At 45.9% G+C, this 25,827-nt stretch overlaps 3 protein-coding genes across 10 annotated transcripts in view; 2 read left to right on the top strand and 1 right to left on the bottom strand.

Moving 5' to 3' along the window:
* The window catches only part of DLG1 (discs large MAGUK scaffold protein 1), a 1,062,265-nt gene that overhangs the window by 204,823 nt on the left and 831,615 nt on the right, over positions 1–25,827 (top strand). The window lies entirely within an intron of this gene.
* Positions 9,538–14,304, bottom strand: ARMCX3 (armadillo repeat containing X-linked 3). Of its 2 annotated transcripts, none has more exons than XM_002929437.4 (5): positions 14,148–14,304; positions 13,536–13,643; positions 13,183–13,243; positions 12,854–12,924; positions 9,538–12,576 (listed from the first exon to the last, which is right to left on the bottom strand). In XM_002929437.4, exon 5 carries the CDS (start codon positions 12,428–12,430, stop codon positions 11,291–11,293), a length of 1,140 nt encoding a protein of 379 aa, XP_002929483.1. In that variant the 5' UTR covers positions 12,431–12,576; positions 12,854–12,924; positions 13,183–13,243; positions 13,536–13,643; positions 14,148–14,304; the 3' UTR covers positions 9,538–11,290. The 2 variants fall into 2 exon arrangements, with proteins under 2 accessions (XP_002929483.1, XP_002929482.1); XM_002929436.4 differs by having other exon boundaries at positions 13,536–13,615.
* On the top strand, positions 19,463–22,356 carry LOC100481636 (protein ARMCX6-like). The gene is made up of 4 exons (XM_019810125.2): positions 19,463–19,587; positions 20,300–20,415; positions 20,723–21,226; positions 21,726–22,356. Exons 3-4 carry the CDS (start codon positions 20,865–20,867, stop codon positions 21,766–21,768), a joined length of 405 nt encoding a protein of 134 aa, XP_019665684.1. The 5' UTR covers positions 19,463–19,587; positions 20,300–20,415; positions 20,723–20,864; the 3' UTR covers positions 21,769–22,356.

Below are 25,827 nucleotides of genomic sequence, written 5' to 3'. Positions count from 1 at the left end.
TTATGTAATTGGAATAAATCAGTCCACAAATCAAGTGTTTAAGACATCCAACTTTTATTTCCTATAGCAATACTCATAATTTCCACTTTGTAGTCTTACTACATGAGGGTAATCGAAATGGTATGAGCTCAAGATCTACTATTTTCTCCTTGGTTGTGTCTAACTTCGAGGATGTGTATAGAATGCCTCAGAGTGTTGGAAGGAAGGAGTCCATATGGTTCTGGTGTCATCTACAAAATTCACCATTCTCATTCCTTCCTTGTGGCCCTTTTAGACATGGTGGCTCTCTATTTGCTTCTGTGTCATCCTTGATTGATCAAGACTTTCTCCGCTGCTTCCTGCCATTGCTATGCTGGGACATAGAGAGCTTGATAAGACCCAATACTATCCTGGCTAGAAGTAATATAAAGCAGCCATCACCCACCCCCAAATGTCTCTTAAGAGACATGACCATAAGTCACATGCACAATCCAATCCCACAAACCTATCTGAGGAGCTCCCAGTCAGTGGCAGACTGAACTGACTTGGAAAGCTTTCCTCTTCCCACCTGAAACTCTCACAGAAATGATAGACTATGCACCCCCTCTGAAAGAAGTAATATAGTCAAGCTCATAATCATGAAATGAAAATCCCTAAAAACCAAAGAAGGAACTAACAACACTGAGCAGGAGATAGACAGATGAATATTAGTTTTAAGCACTGGGGACCAGGGTTTTAACCCCACCTAGTGATAGAAGGCAATGCTTCTAGGCAGTGGAAGATGGGAGGCTGGTACTGAGCTCCTGTCTAAACCCAAACCCCACAGAAGCACAACCAGGACATAAAATGATGACTAAAAAACCTTTCCTCACAGCAAAAATACTGTTTTGTTTATCTTTTATGTAAAGATGTGGGTAAAGAGCCCCCTGGGAGCAATCAGAACCCAGGCCAACTCCACCCACAGATGTGCGGTTGAATTCACACTTCCTACATGTTTGATAACCCAAAGGATATGAATTAACATAAAAATAATCTGGAACTGGTGAAATGTGTATGGCCCTAGAGGAAGTAAACTCAAAAGCAAGGAGATAATTAAGACATTCAAACGTAGGGGCGTCTGGGTGGCATAGTCGTTAAGCATCTGCCTTCGGCTCAGGGCGTGATCCCAGCATTCTAGGATCAAGCCCCACATCAGGCTTCTCTGCTAGGAGCCTGCTTCTTCCTCTCCCACTCCCCCTGCTTGTGTTCCTTCTCTCACTGGCTGTCTCTCTCTGTCAAATAAATAAAATAAAAATCTTAAAAAAAAAAAAAGACATTCAAACATAGATCTCAAAAATTACCCAGAATGGAGCCCAAAAAGATGAAGTGGTGCAAAACATAAATGAGAAATTAGACTACATGGCAGAAAAAATGGAAAATATTAAAATATGCCTGGAAGCATTTCCATAGAGACTAGAGCGGATGAGGAAAAGGCAATACTTGAGATTGCGGCACAACTGAAGGAAGACATGAATACTCATATTGAAACACGCTGAGTCTTCAGCAGGTTGAATACAAATAAAACTGTAACCAGATCCATCTTAGTGCAGAGCACCAACCAAACCTAGTATGATATATTCATATGTTTGGGGTGCCAAATCCCTTCCATAAACCTTTCCTGAAGAAAGGAACGAGGAATATGGGAAAGTAAGAAATACTGTGGAAGAGAAAAACAAGGCCATAAATTTATATCTAAAACATAATATTCTATCATATATGCATACACGTCAATATGTATATATTTATAATCATCAGTGCAATATTAAATCTCTACTTTGAGAACAAATAAGAAACAATCTTCAAGGGAAAGAGGAAATGGCACTGTCTTTCCAGGATTCCAGTAGGAAAGTACTTGGAAATGTTCAATTGCTTTCAATGTCTACCACCCCATCCCTTACTAAATAATTGTATGTTTTCTTCTTTCTCACTCTTCAGAGGTTTCCCTTGGAGATATCAGCAGGGTGAGCCCATCGGGAAATGCTATCAGCTGTTGGTCAAGCCACAGTCTCTACACAATTTATTTGCTTGCACTCTGCTTTCACCTAGACACTAAATTCTGAGCACAGCTCTTTTACCCTACAACTAAAGTAATCAACACACGATACAATAGCTGGAACACTGTGCTAATTTGATACATAACAGGTCTTCAAGGGGTTGGGGAGACAGAGTAAGAGAACAGATAAATTATGGGTAACAGTCTCAAAACACTTTCTGAAAAATAGTTAACGTAGGGGCGCCTGGGTGGCTTGGTTGGGCATCTGTCTTCTGCTCAGGTCGTGATCCCAGAGTCCCGGGATAGAGCCCCACATCAGTGGAGAGCCTGCTTCTCCTTCTCCCTCTGCCTGCCACTCTGCCTACTTGTGCTCTCTCTCTATCTCTCAGTCAAATAAATAAATAAAATCTTTTTAAAAAAATCTTTAGGGGCGCCTGGGTGGCACAGTGGTTAAGCGTCTGCCTTCGGCTCAGGGCGTGATCCCGGCGTTATGGGATCGAGCCCCACATCAGGCTCTTCCACTGTGAGCCTGCTTCTTCCTCTCCCACTCCCCCTGCTTGTGTTCCCTCTCTCACTGGCTGTCTCTATCTCTGTTGAATAAATAAAATCTTTAAAAAAAATCTTTAATGTAGTATTAGATAGGCATCACTAGGTACGTCTAAGGAGCAGTGTTTGAAGAAAATGTGGATATGGTGAAGAATAAACACAGAATCATAAAATTGATTTTGATCAAATTTCAGTCAAAGCCCAGTCCTACCTCCAAGGGATAGCTCCCAGAAGACCTTCTTTGGGAGTTTGCTATTCTCCAAATTTCTCCAGTCCCTTGTATCACTTCCATAAGTGACTATTCATATCCATTGCCTGTGCAGTGCAAAATTTATATTATCTCCCACCGAAATAGAACTATTGAAAGAGTCAGATATAATCTTTAGCAAAATAAATAATGACAGCACTGAAAGGACTATAATTAAAGCAAGAAAAATAATTTTGGGGATTGAAAAACACAATTTTCAAATTTAAAAACTCAGATAAAATGAAGAAGGAAATATATTTTTAAAATTAGAGAATTTATAGGCACACCCTCTTATCTTAACAAAATTAGAAATAAATAATAAAAGATCACCATAAAATGTAACTGCCTGATAATATAGTATTGTTCTCTAAAATAACCACTGGGTCAAAGAGAAAATTACAACTAAAGTTGCAAGCAATCTGGAAAGCAAAGAAAAAGAGAATACATCATATCAAAGCCTATGGGGCATGATTAAAGCTGTTCTCAGAGAAAAATAAGGTCTTAATTACCATTATTATTCAAGAAGACCATAAATAAAGGAAATAAGCACTCTTCTTGAAGAATTAGATAAAGATAAATACAACAGAACATATCCAAAAATAGAAGAAATTAGGAAAATTAAAGATAAAAATAATGACCAAGATAAACAATTGTAAAAGTGATAAATTAAAAGCTGGTTCTTTGAAAAGACCAATAAAACACTCTTCATGAGTACAACTAAGTGAAAACAGAGGAAAAGCAAAAGTATACAAATTATGGATAATAAAGGGTTTAACTACATAAACAGATGTGATTAAAAGAATTATAATTTTACATTCAAATCTATGACATCAAATTAAAAACTCTAGAGGTAATGGATAATTTCCTAATAGAAGCTACCAACATTAACTCAAGAAATAGAGGATTTGAGTAGACAAATTACTAGAGATAGGATTGGAAATGTGATTATAGACCTATCACTAAAAAAGGAACCAGGATCAAATGATTTTGTAGGTCAGTTCTATCTAACCTTTAAATAAGCGGTAACACTCATGTTACTCAAGCTCTACCAGAAAAGAATTGAAGAATTGGAAGTTCAGTAATGAATTTTATAAAGCTAGCAATCCTAAAACCAAAAGAGAATTATAACAAATACTAACAATAAATGTAAAATCAAAATACTAACAAATTATAAAACATATAAACAAATAGAACCCAGAAGCTGGGCAAGAAAAAGCTGGACTGTAACCTAATATTGCCTCAGTGTCAATGTCCCACTGATATTTATTTCATTTTTTATTGTATTATTTCTTATTTTGTACTCAATGTATGTTTTATAAGTTTAAATCTCTATCTCTTCCAGTTTTTTTATAAGAATATTTATCTTGTTAGTGCCCACCGAAATGTCTTAATTCATAGTGCTCAAGTGCTTTAGATCTGACAGTTCATTCCATGTTTCAAAAAGATCAGTGTCTTATCTTTGGTTCCAAGGCACATATAACAATGTATAATAACTCTCCTGCTTGGAAGATTGAATTAGCTAGCAGATTTTCAAATTCTCAAATACACTGATTAGTTCATTCACCGTCATGCGTGCCAGGACAATGTTAAGATTGCTTTGAGTGAAGTGTTGTCATACTCACGAAGTCATCTGCTAGAGTGCCTTTTACAAATTGTGGCTTTCTCATAGCCCAAAGTGTATGGTGTTTATACTTCTGGTGTTTTAAATGTCTTCATAGACTCATAGCACAGTGAATTACTAATATCACAACCCAGTACCATTAATTTCACCTTTGATAAAAATGTTTCTGTGATAGAAGACTTCACCAAAAGTCCTCAGTGTACCATACCTCAAAGATAGCAAAAAGAGCAATAATGTTTCCATTTACAGAGAACAACATTTTGTAAATAACCTCTGACTAATAATGTATGAAAAGTTCTGCCAAAAAGTGGAGGAAAGCATGGCATATTCAATGTCTGGGCTGGGAAAAAGAAGTAAAATTACTTCCCTACTTCGTACCACTCACAAAAGTATATACCAGAAGGATTAAACACACACACACACACACACACACACACACACACACACACACACATTTAAAAGCTTGAAGAAAATATTAAAAATTATTTTAAAATCCTGGGGTGGGAAAAGTCTGCCTCAGCATGAGCCCAAACCTAGAAGCCCTAAAGGGAAAGGCGAAGTGATATGACTACCTAAAAATGTAGATCATCTACAGAGAAAGACAACATGAACAAAGTTAAATGAGGTAAGAGATGCACAGAAAGATACACGTGATATATTTTAAGTGAAATAAAAGTTGCAAACAGAATAATGGACTGTGAGTTCATTTTCTGATAAAAATGTGAATACGTATATCATTTGTTTGTATACGCATAGAACACATTAGACTGGTAATAGTACGTAACTGTAAAGATGGGTAAGAAGGGGGCAGTTTTAGGGCACCTGGGGTGGCTTAGACAATTAAGCATCTGCCTTTGGCTCAGGTCATGATCCCTGGGTGCTGGGATCCAGTCCCGCGTCAGGCTCCCTGCTCAGTGAGGAGTCTGCTTCTCCCTCTCCCTGCCCCCCGCTCATGCTTTTTTTGTCTCAAATAAATAAATCTTAAAAAAAAAGAAGGGGGCAGTTTTATATTTTACTTTATATGTGTATCTTCTTTAATTTTTAAAAGGCATAAGTCATTTCTGTGGTTTAAGAAAACACAGTAAAGAAGATTAATTGAATTCATTGTGAGAAATAACTTCTCAGAATGCTGGTAACTCTCAAATCTCTCAAAGTGGTAGTCAAATGCCCAGCTGGAGGCATAATGGTGTCTACCAATTCAGAGCCTATACTATGGCCTTCTTCCCCAGACACTAATTTTTCCCCCTTCTACACTGAACAAATATATCTGGGACATCTATCAGTAATTTTAAAATAGCTGGAAAACAATTCCAGGGTGTTACTAATATCTTAATACTGCCCCGATTATAACCATATCCACCTAAACAAACATAATCATCTGTGTACATCTATAGACATTCACAAGTTATGATATTTATAACATAAAGATGTAACCTTTATATTAGAAGAAAATCAGCCAGAATTTATTGAATTTTCCTAGGTGACATGGTGCGATTTAATACTTCCAATTTCGGCTGTAGATTACAAGGACCAGCTTAACAAGAGGTGAAGATTGATGATGTTAAATAGTAACTGATTATAAGGAATCATTGTCCAAGTCAGTTAGAATGGATTTCTGATTCACAAAATATTTTAAATATTGTTGCTTTTATTTGTTCTTGCTTAAATACCATTTTTCTAATATCAAAAAGAGAATCCATTTAACTCATTTTAAATGATAAAAGATAGTAAAAGCTAAAAGTTTTGCTTTATGAATCCATGTCATTATGTCTGGATTGTCATTACAGCTTATCAAAAGAAAGCCACAAAAATTAGTGTGGACACAGTTAAATCACATTTCAGTGAACAGAAGACTGAAATGGAAATAGAAAAAAGTAATTAAAGAGGTGACAATTCATTTTGCTTGGGTTTCAGAAAAAATTAATAACGAATTATCATTAGGCATCAATCAAAAATAATCCAGAAAAGGGAGAGACTAATCATCATGTAGGGAAGAATGCATTGCAAATACTAGTTTCCTCCTGCTGTAAAAGTATACATCTCTCAAACTCCATATGAAAGCTAATTGATGATACATCTTTATACTCATAAAACTGCCATGCACTGATACTGTGCCTCTGTCAAGGGGGTATCCAAACAGACACAATTTATGTTTGTGTCCAGGGAGAAATATGCTCTAACTATTGAATACAAGTATTTGCTTTCAGCAACAAGTCAATCCCCAGAGCAGATGTGGATGCACCAGGTTCTCCTGCTTTGACAGCACCAACATCTAGCTAAGTCAGCTTGCCTGACTCCCTGTGCACTAAATAAATAATCTTCTGATGATAATTTGGTTTCTTATATAGATTGATGTTAGGGAGAGAACGTTCTGAGTAGCAAACACTAAGAATCTGGTCTACTCGGCAATTATATTTCTCATAGTAACGGAAATTATCACTCTTTTTTTATCTTCAAGAAGAAATTCTGCCCCACTTGATAATATGTTCTTCCACCCCGCAAACTTAGAAACACTCAATAAACAGGGGACTCTACGCCCAAAGATCTTGTATTATTATACCTACCCTTTCAATGGTCAGCAGGGCCAGAGAGTTGCACTAAGCCCAGTCTCAATGGTGGACTGAATTACATGTGCATGAAGCTGTAAGGATAAAGTTACCCCTCCAACAGGGCTTCCTGCTCTCCCCCCTCCCTTCTCCCCCAGGCCTATCCCCAAACACACACATTGTCCAAACCCTTAACACAAGGCCTGAGGGGGACCCAAGGGGCAGGGGCAGGTGTGGAAGTACACCATTCTGAAATAGAAATATCTGTTATCCTGCTTAATACCACACCTCAGGGCGGGGCAGACCAGGGGCCATTATCCTAGTTTTCTGCACCCCAAGATGGCAGCAAGATAGTTCTTATTTAAAGGCAAGGAAGAGCCACAGTTCAAATACAGAAACCAGAAAAAAACTTCAGCCTGGGATGTGATGTAAAACGAATGTACAAAGATAACATTGAAAATAGTCATAATCATTCTTAGAAAAACCATTTCCAAGGGAACTTAGCAGAGAAATTAACCAAAAAAGAGGTATAAACACAAAATTTGCTGAACCACATCAATTTGCTAAACCTACACTTGCGATGTTTATTGAGACAAGGCAAGTAAAATACGAATTTAAAAAAAGAAAGCCGATTTTCCGAGCCTTGAAATATTATGCTTTGGGTGACAATTTATAAAAGAACTAAACTCCATTTTTGTAAAATTACCTCTGAACACATTTGACTGGGGTAGACCCACTTAAATTCCTAAAACCTTCAGATGAGAACAAAACCAAAATATCCTCCCAGTTTCTAATTTCCTCGGTTTCCCGGGAGCTGCCATCATCTCTAAAGAGAGCACACTGCCTCCTCCCTGCCCCCATGGTCTGCCACAATCATGGCCACAGTCCTAGAGCTGTACCCTTCCCAAAATGATCGAGAGTGGCAACCTCCAATGTGAAAACATCAGGACATCAGCAAGTGGCTTGGCCAGCCATGTGGCCCGCCTGCACCAGGCTGTCACACATCTGTCTCACACAGCACTTCCCAAAGTCCAGGCAATTTGGTTCCAAGTAATACCAGGCGTGGGACATCCCAAGTACATGCAGTGCACCCAGGGCTGTGCCACGCTCAGACTAGTTCCCTCTCTGTCTCTGTTCAACAAGACTTCCAGAAAACGTCTGGCAGCCAGTCACGCCCTGGGTCGCCACATTACCACAGCAATGACAATTATTATTCTGTATTAAATGCCCACTGGTGCGTGACCTGGTGTCATGGGATTAAATGGTCACAGAAGCACAAAGAGACCACAGCCGGTGATCCCCCAGAAGGAGGAAATGAAGATAGAAGTGGGAGGCAGGGAGAGGGCAAAAGCGTGGGGAGGAAGGAGAGGAGGAGAAATCTGCCAAGAGCAGATGGATGCTGGTCAGGCCTGGGCCCCTGCCACATGGTGGCTTTTTACTACTTAACCTCATTTTTACCCACATTCAAAATGAGGTTAAGTAAAAAAAAGTCACTCGGCACCCCAAATTCAACATGGCTTGATGTGAATATCTTCTAAGCGTTTTTTAAAATTCATTTGAGAGAGAGAGAGAGGGGGGTGTGTAGGAGCAGGGGGAGGGGCAGAGGGAGAGGGAGAAGCAGACTCCCCACTGAGCAGGGAGCCCTACGGGCTGGATTCTAGGACCCTGGGATCATGACCTGAGCGGAAGGCAGATGCTTAAGGGACCGAGCCACCCAGGCGCCCTGTGAATATTTTTTTAGATGTCCAAGCTACACATCTGAGTTAGAAAACAAGTCTCATTGTCCCTATTTTCTCAAGTATCTCCAAAGAATGTTTTTTAGGAGAAAATCAGAAAACTTTTAAATCAGCCTCCGAAAATCTAGTCACAGTATCATCTGATTTTACGTATAGAATATATAGAAATACGGATAGGAAAAGTGTCTGAAAGGGTATACACTCAGTTTCAGTTCCGTGCTTCTCTCCCCAGCTGCCACAGTTCCTTACACTCTTACACTCTGTACCTCCTCTCTGGGAATCACATCCACTCCCATGTCCTCAATTACCATTCATCCTCTGGTGGCTCCCAAAGCTTTTTTTTCCCCCTCTGAGTACCAGCTGAATACATTCAAATGACAATAGGCTGTCCCCATCTGGATATCACATAAATTCCTCAAACTCAATTTATTTTAAGTGGATTAGCCTTCCCCTCCCCAATCTTTTTCTTCGACTTAATAATAGAGCAAGAAAAATGTTAGCTGCCTTTTCCCGCACCCACTCGTAAAACTAGTGTCAAATGAGTCTCCACTTGTATGTGATTCGATAGGGTCACCATATGCAACAACTTGAAGCCAACCATTTCCTGACCCTCTTATCTAATATAGACAACATTAAGGTAAGTATATGGAAGCCTGGGGCTGGAAGCAAATGGTAACTGAACAGAGGATTTTACCCTTTCCTGATCTCGCTAGGAATATGTTGTGGAGGGTGGTGAGATCCCGTCTGAGGAAACACAGAGTCCTGGGAAATAAGAAAACCTTATTCCTCTGAGAAATTATTTTAACAGTTGTCTTGCAGGAATGACAGAACTCTACACACTAGTCACTTAATAGATGCTAAACTTTATTGGTGTTATTATTTATTAAATGACACTGACACATGGCACAATGCCCCCAGCAAAACAAAGGTCAACCAAAAAAAAAAAAAAGCTGTCAACCCTGCATTCTAGGGAATTAAGGGTGCTCATTTTTTTTAATTAACTGCTCTGCGCTAGAACATTCTGTTTTGCATGTATTATTTAATTTTACCTTCATGACAAGCCCCATCTTCATCACTCATCTAGCATTTCAAAGACGGAACTTCAGCCTGTCTCATTTTTAATCTAAATTTTCTACTCAGTACATGCTCCACCCATCTGCCTCATTCCCAACACTTCCTTTTTCAAAAATTTCCAGAAAACCAATATTCATTTTATATAAATAAGAACATATAGATGAATACAAAGTAAAAAGGTAAAGATCACTCATTATCCTTCCACTCAAATATACCAGTTACTGTTTGGATAACTATGATTCCATAGTGGTTAGTGTCTACTTTAAAATATGTTTTACTACCTTCAAAAAACAAATGGAATCATTCTAGAACACTGCTATCTAACCTACCTTTCTCATTTAACAATGCAGAATGAATATCTTTTCCTGGCAATATGGATTTGAATCAACATAATTATCATATATACCGTGTGAACATTCCTTAATTTACTGAACCAATCAGGTGTGCCAGACACTCAGGTTGCTTCCAATTCTTACTATTTGGGACAGTGCTGGAATAAATAGCCTTGTACATACAGTCTTTAGCCAATTATTCAATTATTTCCTTAGGACAAAGGTTTTACATACTTTAAGGCTTACATGTATTACCAAATGGCCCTCCACAAACCTATACAAACTCAGTGTAAACCCATTCCTCCACCAGGGTTTGGTAGGATCCATCTCTCCACAGCCCCATAGACTGGTGAGAGAGAGACCTATCTGAATTCCAATTATTCTTTCTAGTTAAAAATATTTAATGGCTCTTGGTGTTTAGTGGGGTAATATTCAAACAGCTCTCCACAAACTGCCTTCACTCAGCTTTCCAAATTTATTTACTTCCATTCCCCACACTCTCCACTCTAAGTAGACCAGTCTCCTCACTGTCATAGGAAGAGCGTTCCTACCTCCATGCCTTTCTCAGCCTAGCGCCGGCTCACTCCCACTCTTGGAAAGCCTACCTAACTACCCCATTCAGGACTCATTAGATGGTGGCTTCCTCCAGGAATCTGTAGCTGACTATATATCCCACAGAATCCTATGCTGTCCTCCGGGAGCACACATTTGACAATGAGTATATGCTCCAGATATTGTTATCTTTTTGTTTGTATATTTCTTATCTCTCCAACTAGATTATAAACCAAAGGACAAGGATGGTCTCTTTCTTTTACTTTCTTTTGTTTTTCAGCATTAACACACAACTTTATTGATGATACACAAAGTTAATGCAAATGACAGGAGGGAGCTTACTTATGACCAACTGGTTCACTGTCACCCAAAAGAAATAGTAAAAATATTTCAATCTAGGCAGTGAGATAAAAAGCAACAAACATGTTTTCAGAACAGGTAGTGATATTCATTCATCCAGCTTAGACCTGAAAACCAACTCAGATAAACATCAGCGTTGATGATGATACAATGATATTCATCACTCAAAATTGGCAGCTGAAAGGGTTCCTTTACCATATAAACAAGGTGGAGAAAAAGGAATAGTTTACAATGTGTGTTGCTTCTAAACTACAAAATCAAGAAATTATTCCTGGCTCTTTGGGAACATACGCTCAGCCAGTTTGGCCATGAATTTCCCAACCTTGACTTTCACCAAAAAATCATGGTGACTTTCTATCCCCAGGATCTTGTCAGCACACACTTGAAATTCTTTTAAAAAGAAAAACAGTGAACCTTCACTGAATTGATTCTGAGTAGGTTCATTTTCTTCCCATTTAAAATTGTCATTTATGTTCTCAAATATCACCAGAAGTTTAAGAATAACCTCTTTGTTCTCCTTCTTATTAAAGAGGGAACCCAGCGAAGATGGTACTTGGGCCCTGAGCAGTTCTCTAACCATGGCTGGATTTTCAGCCAAATTCAAAAGGAGTTTCAAAACCTGGAATTTGGTTTCTTCGTTGCCCGCTGAGAATAAACGAAAAAAGTCTGAAACGGAATTAGCAAGCATGTGCTGATACTCATTAGTAACAGTCATATTTGTAAGCAATCTTAGTCCAGCCAGCTGCACCGATGAGTTCAAGCGAGAAGTGATTGTGTCATCACACACTTGATTCATGTATATCTTAAGCCTGCGCTGATTTTCAGCATTCACACTCAAGTTATTCAGGACAATTAAAGCCTTTTCCTTAACTATGGGATCCCGAGTATTGAGAATCTTTGCTACAATTGGGAGACCACCCAGATCACGAATAATATCTCTGTTAAATGCATAAGCAGCATTGTTACCCAGAGCAATTAAAGCTGCTTCAAGAATATAAGGCTTTTCAGACATCTCAACCAAGCAAAGAACTTTCTGCAGCTCTTGAGGGGACAAAATAGTATCATCTGAATTGGGGGAAGCCCGTTTCTGAACAGCCCGGCGAGCCCGGGTAGCCCTGGCCCTTGCTCTGGCCCTTGCTCTGGTCCCAGCCTCAGTCCCAATCCGGGCCCAAGGTGGGTACCACACTATACCCTTGTTCTCACTGTTGTCATCATCGTCATCAGACCAGTCATTGTACCGGGCCCCAGGGCAGTCCCCGACGTCATCCACATCCCCAGACCCACCCTCAGCCATCTTCTCCTTGTTCTGTTTTCTTCCCCGGGTCAGTCTATAAATGCAGTAGCAGGCTCCAGCCCCGATCACCAGTCCCGCAGTCACCCAGCCTACTTTCCTGGCGTAGCCCATGCAATCGTCCCTGACAATAGCAGGGACCAAGGAACAGAGTATTCACTCAGGCTGGGAGAGGAGGGCTATGGGCCTGGGGGCAGGCCTGTGGAAGGTGATCCTCTTCAGCCACTTCAAGGCCACAGCAGCTGATACTGGAGGTGGACCTGGGGGTGGAGGAAGGAAATGGGGTTTGAGTTTCTCTTTTGTGTTGCCCCAGGCACAGAGTTGCACAGAAGGGCAGGAGAGTCATAAATGAGTAGTTGGTAGGAAATGCAGATTGTTAACAAGCCCTCCATATCCTCCTCCTTTCACCCTCCCTCTACGCTCCGGAGCCCACCCTATCCCCAAGCCTAGATAAAGGCAATGGAGCCCTTAGTCTCTGCTGGGGCCTCAGCCACCCCAACCTCGGGTGTCCCCAGGGAGTGGCACTGTTGCACTAACCTCCTCCAGACAGGCAGTTTGTCCCTTCTTCCCTCCCCTGGAGGTGTGCCACGCCCAACAACCCTTGCAATCTGCAGAGAGACCAGAGCCAGTGAGAACCGAAGACTTGATGGATCAATTGTTCACATTCGTAGCCTTCCTGATTCACCATCCAGGCTGTCAGATTTTTTTAACCTCTATGCCATCCAAAACATGCATAAGCCTGCTCCTTCCCTAACCTGAAATGGGAGGTATATTAGGGAAATAGGGTAGGATTGGGTGAGCTTGTCCAACTGTGGCTGATTTCCAGCCCCTCCCCCATTCCAGGCAGCCCCCACGCCTACACCGACCTCTACTGATCCGAGGAAACTTCCTCTCTCTCTTCAAGTAGTGCCACCTGCTACAGCAGACCTGCAGGATGACAGATCGAAAACATGGGGACTAAATGCTGTTGAGAGAGGAGGATTATGAACAAACTCTCTGATAGGTTTCCCTTCTGTCATTCTCCCCAACCCCCACTTCATACCCCCCCGCGACACACACACACACACACACACACACACACACACCCTGAACGCCATTTCACCACAGTGTCGAGAGTGCAAGAAACACACTCAGCCTCAGCCCTAACCTAGATTATTGCCATCTCTGGCTTCTCCCTACCCCCACCACCGCCCCTCTTAGGGTCCCCTGATCGTCTTACCCTCAAATCGACCTTCACCGATTGGGGTTAATTTCCCTCCTCTTCTCTTGCCTGGCGTAGTGCCGCAACCTACGGAAAGACTGGCAACCCAGGAGAGACTCGGACCCCCTAGACACAGAGCCATGGTCAGGAAGACAGAGCCACAGTCAGAAAGACGGGAAACGGCCGCTACTGAGCGCTTGGTGGACGACCAGTCCCCAGAACACGAAACTCTTCCCTAATTCAGAGGCCTGGTTGTCAAAGGTTTCCCACCCCTATTAACCCCTCTCAAGGTTCTGCCGACATCACGTTGCACCTTCCCCCTCCCCAAATGTCCAGCCTTTCCCCGCCGGCGCTGTCCTGAAGGATTGGGGGGCCAACACCCAGGCCACAGCTCCCTTTCCGGATTACGGCCTCGGCTCCCAGCAGATTCCCAACTCCCCGTTCTCTGGGCTCCTCCCCAGACAGCCCCCTGCTCACCATTTCGCAGCATCGAAATGGGCTGCGGGCGGGACAGATGTCTTGGAAAGCTGGCGGCGAGTGGAAGAGACGGCGGAGGCGCCTCAGGACCCGCGACGGTCTCCGCCCTACACCCTTGACCCCCCCACTTTATGGAATCTCCCAGGCACTGACCTGCAAGAATCCGGGACAATTTCCTTCTTCTCCTCCTCCTTCCCTCTGCCGCAGGCCCGCTGGCCCTCAAGGCAACGGGGAGCTGGTACTCAGACGGGAACAAGGACCAGAACAAGAAGGACTTCTGCACACGTCAGCTCTTGGTCACGTGAGATCTACGTCATCCACCAACTCGGGTCCCTAATTTCCCCTCCCACCAGCAGTGCGGCAGAAGAGGGCCCGCCCCCCTCCATTCCCTCCCCCACACCAGGCCTTGTTACTCTTTCTTCTTTGCTAATCCCATCTCCCCGTAGTTGTGTTTGCCTTCCTCGGATTACCAGGAAGGGACAGCATTTTCCCCTGGGGCTACCGGCCACTTGGACTTTTTGAAAAATTGCCTCTTCCTTCCCTAAGCTCCTGGGACAGCAACCTCTCCTTCAACCTCCCCTCCTCCCAGCTATTAATGTCTACCATTTCCTCTGAAATCTAGTCCCAGATCTGAAACGAAAAAGCCACCAGAAAAGGAGACCTGAAGCGAGAGTGTGTTTTTTTACTTTCTTAATACTTGTTTTGTTCTTTTTTGTCCTGCCCTCTCCCGCCCCCAGCTTGCATTCTTTCGTGAGAAAAAAAAATTACTATAAAGCTATTTTCATTGCGGGGGGGGGGGGGGGGGGGGGGAAGAGTGGGAGTTGGGAGAGTGATGTTGGGTGATGGCCTCCAAAAGCCCCACAGTTTCTCACTCGTGGGGAGTGTCACTCCAAACAATCTTAATGTCTTGAGGCCTAGCACATAACACAACCCTGGATGAGCTCATTAGAGTGTCTGAGATTGCATAAATCTTCTGACTAGGCCAGTGTTCTAAACAGAAGAGCGGCAGACTTTCACTTGCATCGGTGAGCAAGGAAGAGGCATGCAACCCTCAGAAGGCAGTTAACACAGAAAAAGTTGAGTAGAAGTCACAGTTACATAGTGGATATCTGTCCAAAAAGGCATGCACACTGACAAAGTAAGCAGCATAAAAGAACATTATGCAAAATTCACTTGGATACAAATAAAGAATATCACCTTTAAATAAAATAAGTATTAGAGAAACACTGAGACCAGGATAAAATTGGCTGAACTAGGCCTCTAGTAATTAGTGAGGAACCATTTCACTTACTGGTTTGGTGAGCTCAATGATTCACCTTGTCAGCAATGATTGAACCTTTTTTTTTATATTGGGAAAAGTAATAAAAATAACATCAGAACATTGGGATCTACAATGGGATAGTCCTTAATAGTTCAGATATAAGATTATTATCTGAGTATAACTTTTACAATTCACAGACCATACAGGAGTGAATCAAGAGACTGGAGAGTTTGGGAATAGGCAGAACTCCAGAGAAGTTCTGTGTAACTTCTAGGAGGCAGTACTAGGATATGACTGAAATTTAGCAAACAGAAAACCAAAGCAACTGTGTGACTCTGCGTTCAGAGAAAGATCATGTGCAGCATGGGGCTTATTCAAGCATGGGAATGTATGAAAAGGAGAGTCAGAGGAAAGTGTTGGTAGTTCCCACCCAAGCGCTGTCTGGGGAGAGGGAGTCCTGGCTAAGATGAATGGAACATTCAGCTTTCCTTGGCAGAGCCATCCCCATAATGTATAAGAGTACTTCGAGCTTCCTTAACTGAAAGCCACTTCTTAAGGTGAACCAATGCCCTTACTCTGACTGCAGTTTCACCAAGCAACTTCTGAGGTTGCGGCTTCCTAAGTAGTAGCTTGCTTACAGAGAGAATGGACTGGTAAAACTGAGAGTAACCTCCAGTACCCTCTGACAGTTGTTTTTCTCAGGGTAAATTTTCAGTTGTCACTCTTGTTGGTACTTAGCTTCCCTTTTAGCCCACTTAAAGGGAGGGAGTGCAGAGATGCATGGGTTCCGGCGTTCAGACCCAGATTTATTTATATAAGTCTCACGAACGGCGGTCTTTTCTTTTTTTAAAAATTTTAATGTTTTTGTATTATATTATGTTAGTCACCATACAGTACATCCCTGGTTTTTTATGTAAAGTTCGATGATTCATTAGTTGCGTATAACACCCAGTGCACCATGCAATATGTGCCCTCCTTACTACCCATCACCAGTCGATCCCATTCCCCCACCCCCTCCCCTCTGAAGCCCTCAATTTGTTTCTCATAGTGGCGGTCTTTTCTTGATACAGACCTCTGCTTTCAGATAAAGTCAGGGGTTGATCATGCAACAATGAGGGCAAGATGCTGAACCATAAATACAACCCTGTGGAATCCTGTCAGGAAAGCCGGGTAACTTTGGCTTAGAATACAATCCTGTGCATCACCATTTCTGAACTGTACCTCTCTGATGTTCAGTGAATGTGAAAATCACAACTAAGACATTTTGTGGCACATAGGCCCCCAGCACCTCATTCGTAGCTGGACAATGGGTTCACATCCAAAGTCATTAAAAGGCTACAGCAAACCAACCATCTGAAAAAATTTATGTTTCTCTCTGCGAAAAGAAAGGAAGTACATTTTACATTTTACAGACCCCCTTCCTTCCGCCCAGCAAAAAGGTGGGCATTGTGCCCTAAAGAGACCAACTCAATCCTCTCTTACTAAAATTTAAATCTTGAATACAGATTTTAAAAACAACTGACCGATGGCATCCTGAAGAGACTGTCTGTGAATTCCTCCCACCTATCCCCCTCAAAGCTGACCTTGGTCAGCAACACTCTCTCATTGTTTCAATTAAACCAGGTTTGGGTTCTGTTGCCTACAACCAAACAAAATTAACTAAAACACAACACAAGAACAAATAACATAATACAAAAAGTAATATAGCTTTTTAAAATAAAAATCTTCTCTCTATATTTTTTCTCACTCTCTATAATCCCATTAGTGTTAGCGTCTGCCGGTCCTTTTTTGTTTGGGGGCACTCTCTAAGACACCCATCACCTGGGACCACACACCAGTTGGAGCCAAAAGGTTCCTTTCAGCAGTGGCTTCACATAGCCTTCTGCAGGCTCAGGAACTTTTAACAGGCTTGTCTCAGGAATTGCTTAATGATTTTCCTTTTTGGCTTTTGAAGCAGTATGTCAGGCAAATAACATGGTGATGGGTGTATAATGGAGAGCAAACCAGATTTTAAATGCTAGTTTCTAGGTTCCCCGGTCAAACTTGTGGCTCTAAATGACAAAGAAGAGAAATTGAAAAGGTTATCATTCCCCTGGAGAATAGGACATTTTAGAGAGGGAGTGGATTCAAACGGGAAAGGTCTGACAGGGAAAAAGTCTGACAGACTGGGAAAATGGTGGTCGGGGAGTTACACATTGGAATAACCGGAAAACATACCAAAGTGGGGGAGGGAGATATTTTATACTAGTAAGGAGAGGGAAGAGTGGTGCTTTTGTCCTTGAAGCTTAGTTAAGCTTTACATATTCCTTAGTTCTTTCTAATGTATATATTCAAAACAAACAAAAGCCACTTATATAATTACTCAGCAGCCAAAAATTGAATGATGGACAGTGAGATTTGTTAGTAAAGCTTCATAAACAGAATTCGCTTGTCTAGGAGAAGAAAGTAAAGGGAGACAAAAGGAACAGTAGAAGGAGATGATCCAGAACAAATGTGGTAAGCGTTTTTAGAGAAAAGGGGGGTAAACCTGCTGAAGGAGTTTGGACTACAGAACTTTGGAGGAAGACCAGAAAGTTGTGATGTGTTCTTGACTTCTGAATATTCACCAGCAACGCACTCTGGGCTCCCTGGCTCACCTCCTGAAAGGGCCTCCCCCACACAGGGGCCCCTCATGGGGAGCTTCCTGCTGGAGTGTCATATTTCACCGTTCTAAGAAAGAGGCTGCCTGAAGGGTCTATATTTAGAGTATGACTCCCCAGCAGGGACAGCTGAATGTCTGGGGACTAACTCCTGCATACTTTGTCCCTGAGTTCTGGGATTATTCTGAGGGGCTTGTATGGGTGCTGCAGTGAAATTGTAACACAAGGCAGGGAGTGAAAAGGCCTCTCTCAGCTGGTGCTGACTGCTTGGCATCCTGCAAACTACGCTTTCCGTGAGAGAAGAATGACACAGATTTCAGGGGTGGTACAATGAATCACAGTCACCCACAGACCCTCATCACTGTTGCCCCAGGAAGATGGTGAGCACTAGCTGCTGCTAGGGTGACAGACATACAGGACGTGAGCACAGATCCTAAAGACAGCCCTCCCCCCGCCCGTGGCACGATTAAATGAAAATTCCACCTGCTAAGCCTCATTTCCATGAGTGGGATAACAGGGACAGCTCTAATTTATGGATTATTTCTGAGTTACACCATGAAACTTCAGAATAGATTTTAAATAAAGACTTTTGAATGAAAGACAGGCTAACCTGAGAAGTTACTAATTTCTGAAGTTCATCTGAACGGTAAGATTCATCTGAATTTAGGTCTACATAAAGTCTGTCCTTTGAAGCCAGAGTGAAAGCCATCCAGCAATCTTTTATGAAGTTCTCAGCCATCTGACACTTAATACTACGAGTTCAGCCAGGAATAAGAAAGGGATAGTGATTCACTTATCAAAAATGGCCATGATTAAAACACTGACCACCTCACCATAGATTCATTTTATCCACCAATTTATAAATCATCTGAAAGCACACTGGTTTTGTTTGTAAGGATATGTTTTTAAATTTTAATATGCTGGTTGAAAGCTGCTATTTCCTGTGCAGTCAGCAGAAAACATTTTCATCAGGGTACTAATTTAACCAAATCAATGAGGCCTCTCTATTAACTGGGAAATCTTGTTTATGACATATATATATATATATATATATGCACACAACATATGTACATAACTCGAATTCTTTTTTCTCCAAGTGAAATTGATTTATTATATTTTCTGGTTACAGAGTAGTCTGGCTTGAGTCAATAAACAAGGAAGGATGAAATAGAACATAAATGTATGAAAAATATTAATAAAAACCTCACTACTAATTGAGCTTCCTTTTATGCCACCTCCCAGCCCCAAGTTTGGTGCAGAGACTGGATGTGCAAAGGGGTAGAAATTAAGGAATGGGGGGGCAGGCGTTTCAGAGCCAAGGAAAGGATAAGAAATTTCCCCCAGAAGAAGGAGAAGTAACAGCAGACCCACGAAGAATTGCGGCCCCTTGGTCTACTTAGAGAAGGCAAATTCAAACACAGAGAGCCACGGCCACTTCTGGCTTAATGGTATTGTTATAGAGGAAAAGAGTGACAGGGCCCAGTGCGAAGGGGGGAGGTACGGGGCAGGCTGGCGCCTGCCGCACTGCTTGTGGGAGTGGAAATTGGGGGCCAGAGCTCACTGGTGACGTGGTCGTCACGTGACCAAGAGCTGCCTAGAGCAGAAGTCCTGCTAGTCGCCTCCGTCTGGGTACCAGCCCCCTATTACTCTGCAGGCGTACGAAGGAAGAAGGAAACTAGCCCCGGACCGTGAGGTCGGTACGAGCCTGGGCGCTGCTTAGAGGCGGGTGGGGACAGGAGAGGGCCAAGGGCGCCCCGGATCCAGGTTCGGGCTGATCCGGGTTGTGCCCCTTCCCGCGTAATTTCTAAATACCGCCGCCCCCCCTCCCTTGTGCCCATTTAGTAGAGAGAACCGGCGGACTTCGGGCGGGGGTGAGGGGAGTGAATGGCGGTGGCCAGAGACTCCGAAGAAAGGTGCCACAGTCAGGGTACTCGTGTCCCGAGTCCTGCTCCGTCCACCAAGCACTCCGTCCCCTCGGTTCACTGCCTGTTTGCAGGTTTGTAGGTCTGTTGGCCTATAGGTCGCCTCAAAAGTCGTGCCGAGGGAAGGAGCAAACTGCCTTGGGACCGTGCAGGTCCATGTGAAGGTGGAATGAGCCCTGGACCCTGGCTGGGGGTGGCGCTGGGGGTGGCGGAGGAGGAAGGGCTGGGATCTGCGCGGGCCGGGTCCGAGTCGCCCTCTCCTGGCCCCTTCTTTCTCCACACCCCCTCCCATTTCGGTGCAGGGAAAGGGGTGTGGCGGCCTTTGCTGGGGAAATGGCGGACGATAACGAGGGAGGAGGGGGGAAACCCGCGTGTGGAAAGTCGGGAAGGTGGGAGAGATATTTTGAAGTCAGAGGCTGGAATGCAGGAAAGCGGGTGTTAGGATCCGTCTTCTCAGTGCTGATCCATCCACCACACTTTCAGTTCTCCAAAGCCAGCTATCTGTGTTTCCGACCTTCTGCCAGACTGTCCATCAATCTCCCTGGAAGGAGCACTGACAACAGAAGACAAGGGAAGAAGAAGAAATTTACGTGATTTTGGTAAATTGGGTTGGTGGGAGAAACCTGCCTGTGAAGCTTTGGGGGAGGGGTTGGTGGTGGAGGAAGCCTGTTTGCTTTTCCGTGTCACCCTTCTGGGTATCATAGCACAGCCCCGTCCCCTGCCCATTTCTGTAGGGCCTGGAAGAGAAATGGTGGGTCCTGAGGATAGATAGAGGATGACAAAAAGAAACAAAGAAATAGTTTCCTAATAATCCACCTCTCTCAAACAGAACTCAAACTCCACTCTGTGTAGTGAGGCACAAACTCAGACACAGAACAAGGCCCTGATACCATTCTGCACCCATAGATTCATCACAAGCTACGGGAGCCCAGGAGAGGCTGAAGAGGACTACGCCCCACCATTCCTCACCCTGGCACTGTGAAGCCTCCTCAGTCAGGTGGAACAAGGCCCTCTCCTGTCCTGTCCCAAGGCTGGCACGGGCTTGAGCATGGGCCGGGCTCGGGAAGTGGGGTGGATGGCAGCAGGACTGATGATTGGGGCTGGTGCCTGCTACTGTGTTTACAAGCTAACCATAGGAAGAGATGACAGTGACAAGTTGGAGGAGGAGGAAGAGGAATGGGACGATGACCAGGAACTGGATGAGGAGGAACCTGAGTTTTGGTTTGATTTCACAACTATGGCTCGGCCCTGGAGTGAGGATGGGGACTGGACTGAACCTGGGGCCCCTGGTGGCACCGAGGACAGGCCCTCAGGTGGGGGCAAGGCCAACCGAACACACCCAGTAAAACAGCGCACATTCCCCTATGAACATAAAAATACTTGGAGCACTCAAAGCTTTAGAAATTTCAGGTGTGTACTTGACCTCTCTAAGTGTCCTTTCATTCAGGGGAAAATGTGGTTTGCTCAGCCCAAGGATGCTGGTTTTTCATTTAGCCATGATTATCAATAGTCATTTGGCCAGCCTCTCCATTGTTAGAAACACGATCCCCACTCCCGGCCCTGCTATTAAGGAGATGGCTCTCTGTGCTCTGGATAACTTGAACGCAAGGGTTGAAAATCAGGGCCAGATTAAGATGTACATCAATGAAGTGTGTCGGGAGACTGTGTCACATTGCTGCAACTCGTTTCTGCAGCGGGCCGGATTAGATTTGTTAATAGGCATGACAGTTATTAATAACATGCTTGCCAAGTCCGTTTCAGACTTGAAGTTTCCTTTGCTATCTGAGGGAAGTAGATGTGCTGAGGTTCAGGTTTTGAAACTGTTGAGGGGTTTGTCTGAAAAGCCGGTCTTGGCTGGGGAATTGCTGGGTGCCTGAATGCTGCTCTCACTCATGTCCCTCTTGATCAGGAACGGAAATGCACAGGTTCTGCCCGACAGCCTGGCCTCTTAAATGGCCATCTCGAATGGAACGGAGCCGAATCCACCCAAACCCCTCTGGTGAACACACGCTCGTGTTCTCGTTCAAAGAATCTGACGTGGGTGCTGCGGAAGATCCAGCCTTAGCCAGTCACCACACCACGGGGTGGAAGTTACACTTGCTACATCGAGGACCACACTCTTCTGGGCCAGGCAGGGGTCCCCCCAGAGCTCTGAGTAACTTCTGGGTTTTGCAGTCTGCAGGCAGCGTGCATTGTCAGTCACTCCCTTGCGGCCTTCCTCCTGTGCTAAAGGGATCCTTTCAGCCGCCAGCTGTGGCTACAGAACTTCCTATGAGAGCATCGTGAGGGAGGCCTTGCCTGTGGTGGTCTCCCTGTCCGAGCTGGACCATTCTGTGGAGACCAGGCACGGGTCGGGGTTCGTGCTGAAAACGCATCCGTTGCCGCTTAGGTTGAATTCTTTCCCATCTACTCCTTCTGCTGTGTGAGCTGGTGGCTGGTGAACCCATGCCTCCAAAGAGGACTCTCCCCTTCTCTGTGCTGTGCTGACTTAACCTCCATTTGTGTGTATCATCAATAAAGTCGTGTGCTTTGATTGGCAAGAACGAGACATGGAACTCGTCCTTGAGTTGACAGTCCATATGCGGAGGAAGACAAAGACAGGCGACCAGGGCTAACTGACTGGGGCCTTAGCTCCCTGACAGGGGCGCGCTCACCAGTGCTCGCAGGAGGCAGGGGTAGAGGTGGGCTGGAGGGCTCAGGATAAGCCTCGAGAAGGGGCTGGGGGCCAGGGAGCAGAGGGGGGCTAGTGGAATTAGGACTGCAGGACACAGCACGTGTGAAGCAGGCGGCACAGTGCCTGGCACCAGGACCAGAGAAATCCCTCGATGAAGCTGTTTGCCCCTGACTGCCAGCCTGGGCAGGAAGGTCAGTATCCTTGGGGTCTGTCTACACATCCTTGGGGACCACTTGGCAAGCCATCCCCGTGCATTTAATGCACAAGTGTGGCAACGGTGGGTGCCGCTCGCTGCGTGCCCACGTGGTGCAGAGCTCTCTCCTGTGACGCGGCCGGGAAACCTACTTCCAGGCCCACTCCCTTCCTTGGGACCCCAAGCCCAAAATCCTGGCAGAGAGAGAAGTCTTGGCCCCCTCTTCCTTTGGGGGAACCTCCTTTCTGCCCTCTCCCCGGTCCGTTCGGTGACATCCGAGAAGGGGCCAGTGGAGCCCTCCACGAATTCGCCGTCAGGGTGGCAGGGCAGACGCTGGGGTGGGTGCCTGGCAGGGCTATGGCCGGCCCGTCGGGAGAGACATGTCTGCACCCCTCATCCGAGCTGCCGGCACGCCCTGGAGGAAAGGGGGAACCCGGCCCTGTGCACGGAAACACTCTGTGGATCTGGACGACTCATGTGGCCGCCCCTCTCCACACCACCACAGCCCTCCCAGCAACCCTTGGCCCTTGCATCACCGAAGCCAGCTCCCCTGCGTGTTTTTGATGTGTCAGGCAATGGTCCTCTTCCCCTAAGCCTTGGCCCACAACCCAGGCAACAGGAAGCTTCCCTTGGGCAGTGCCGCCTCTGTGCCTGGTGCCCTCTCCTGGTCTCCCTGGGGTGCTGCTCTGGGCCACCGTGCCCTGGGCATCAGCACTCTGTGCCTGCTCTGCCTTCTGGCTGCTCTCCTCCACACAGACCATCGTTTTACTTGTTCCTCCTTTCTCCCGGGATTTGGGTGGCAGGTGGATTACACGTCTTCCGCTTCTACCCACCCTCCCACCCTTCGGGCTGACTAGCAGGTATGGGTGCCCGCCAGGTCCCAGGACCATCTCTGGGGAATCTTCCAACCTGCAGTGGGGACACTGCCTCTCCGCAGGCACTGGCACCTTGGATGGCCAGCATGTGACTTGTGCTTGCTGTGACAACACACGCCCAGCAGGGCTCACATTCTCACACACACACACACACACACACGCACCCCCCCCCCCCCCCCCCCCTCCTGGCTTCCTCTGCTGGCTGCTGGGCCCTGTCAGGATTCCTAAGACTTGCTAATGTGACCAGCGCCTTCTCCCAAGCCAGCCTCAGGGGGACTGGGCAATGTTTCCCATGTAGGAGAGCCCTGCAGACAGCTCCTACACCCACTTGTCCCCACAGAGCCTGCTTGGCCAATGCTGTCTTCAGCGACACCTCTTCATGCTCAGCCTCTCGAAGCTCGGCAAAAGGCAGAAGATCTTCTCCTTCCTCCTGGCTCGGGGTCCCAAACTAACAGGCACCTCCCCACTGCTCTGCGCTCTGCCAAACCCCCATTCGAGCGCTGCCACAGGCAGTTGTCCCCCGTCTCCAAGGCAGGCCCTTGGCCCTTTCAGGCCACAGCTGACTTCTGTCACAGGGAGGGCCTTGGAGACGTCCTGCTGGTCTCCTGAGCCGCTGTCTGTCACAGGGAAGCCTGTGGGCATCTGAGGGTCTCCAGGGTGGGGTCCTGGCCCAAGGCAGGAGCCTCCTGTGCATCTGCCGGCACTGCTCTCCCCCAAACACCTCCCGAGTCTGCTAGCTCGGGTCCCTGGCCTGCCCTTTATCCCCTGACTGGTGGCCATGCTGGGGCAGGAGCCCTAGGGCCAGTGGAGGGGATTCGGGAGCATGCCTGCAGTCAGGGCCTGATGAAGACCTTCAGAGGCTGTCAGCACCAGGAAGGCCGTGGTGCGCCCCCCCCCGCCCCGTACCTAATTCAGAATGAAGGAGCAGGGGACCACCAAGCACCAAACTTGCCCACCTGCCCACTACAACGAACAGATTCTTCCTGGGCTTCCCCATGGTAAACATTTGACAAGGGCATCAGAGCTGCAGCTTGTCATGCTCTGTGGGGAAGTGCCCTGCCTTGATGGGCCCGCCCCAGCCGAGCCTGCCTCTTGGGTACATCTGCCACAGACTGCCTTCTAACCGCACAAAAGGCCTGGTCTTGCCTCTTAACCGTCTCCTGATGACGCCTACACTGGGGCCCTGTATGTAGGGGCTGCACACTAACCCCCCGCGCCCCCCCCCGCCCCCCCCTGCTTGCTACCTCTCCTGGGGATCTTGGGATCTGACCTCCCTGCTCCCCGCTCCCTGAAGTGCACACACAGGAGGTGGCAGACATCCGGCTTCCCAGCCCATGCAGCCAGTCCCAGACTCTGCCTCCTCACCGGGACCCCATGTGCCAGGCTCCAAGCAGTTTCCTCCACCAACCCCTCACTTTGATGTGCCACCCACAGGTAGCCGGGGCCCACACCAGGTCAGTCTGTAAGGCGCCACAGCACCATTCAGCTTAGGGTTTGTCAGCTGTGGCCAGGGCTGGCCCCAGGCTCCCTTCTGCTGCCCCCCTCCCCCTAGATGGTCTAAGAGGCAGATGGGTTTCTCACCACAGTCCAGCACAGGCCTGCAGAAGATTGGCCAATCCCTTGTCTGCTACACAGGCTGCAGGCATCACCTCACACTCTGCTACTTCCCTCCTCTCTTTGCTCATGGCCTCCTGTTTGCCCTGAGGGCAGGCTCCTTTCCCCTTATTGCCTCTTGTTTTTGTGTGTGGCTTAGGATGTCCTCCCCCAGGCCAAAGCGTCTCCTGTGTGGTTTGCTAATTTCCACTGAAAGGCTTGTCTCACAGGTCTACTTGGAGTTTACCTTTGTGCAAGGTGGGAGGTGGGATCCAACTTTACTTCTTCCCCCCAGCGGATAACAGGTTACCCCAGCACCATTTGTCACTCCTTTCTGATGCTGCGGTGGGCACACCTGAGGTCCTCAGGCTCCCAGCAGCCGAGCAGCCCCTCTGTGGCTCCCGGGTGTGAAGTCTCCCCTGAGGCACACCTTTCTCCCAGGAACCTCTAACTGACTCGGGGACCCTCAGCTCCCTGGGGGCCCTATGGCAGGAGGGCTGTGTGTGTCAGCAGGGAGGTGGGTGTTTTTGCTTGTGAGCAGGCCTCTGCCCCAGGTTCCTTCTCAGGATGTATTCTGGCCCACAGGAAACAGGAACCCTGTGCCCTGGCTTACTTTAACAACATGGGAAAGTGGGGACTGGCTTCTTCCCTCACCAAAATTAGTTGATTTGTGTGA

The sequence above is a fragment of the Ailuropoda melanoleuca genome, chromosome 1 (genome assembly GCF_002007445.2).
Source record: "Ailuropoda melanoleuca isolate Jingjing chromosome 1, ASM200744v2, whole genome shotgun sequence".
Classification (NCBI taxonomy): Eukaryota; Metazoa; Chordata; class Mammalia; order Carnivora; family Ursidae; genus Ailuropoda; species Ailuropoda melanoleuca.
The sequence above is the reverse complement of the archived record's forward strand: the minus strand, read 5'-3'. Positions and strand labels throughout refer to the sequence as shown.

What these genes read in the sequence shown, in the direction of transcription:
- ARMCX3 (XM_002929437.4), bottom strand. Translation starts at nt 12,430, where the DNA reads ATGGGCTACGCCAGGAAAGTAGGCTGGGTGACTGCGGGACTGGTGATC.
- LOC100481636 (XM_019810125.2), top strand. Translation starts at nt 20,865, where the DNA reads ATGGGCCGGGCTCGGGAAGTGGGGTGGATGGCAGCAGGACTGATGATT. An exon ending in CAAAGCTTTAGAAATTTCAG is followed by an intron (nt 21,227 to 21,725) that starts GTGTGTACTTGA and finishes CCTCTTGATCAG; the next exon opens with GAACGGAAATGCACAGGTTC.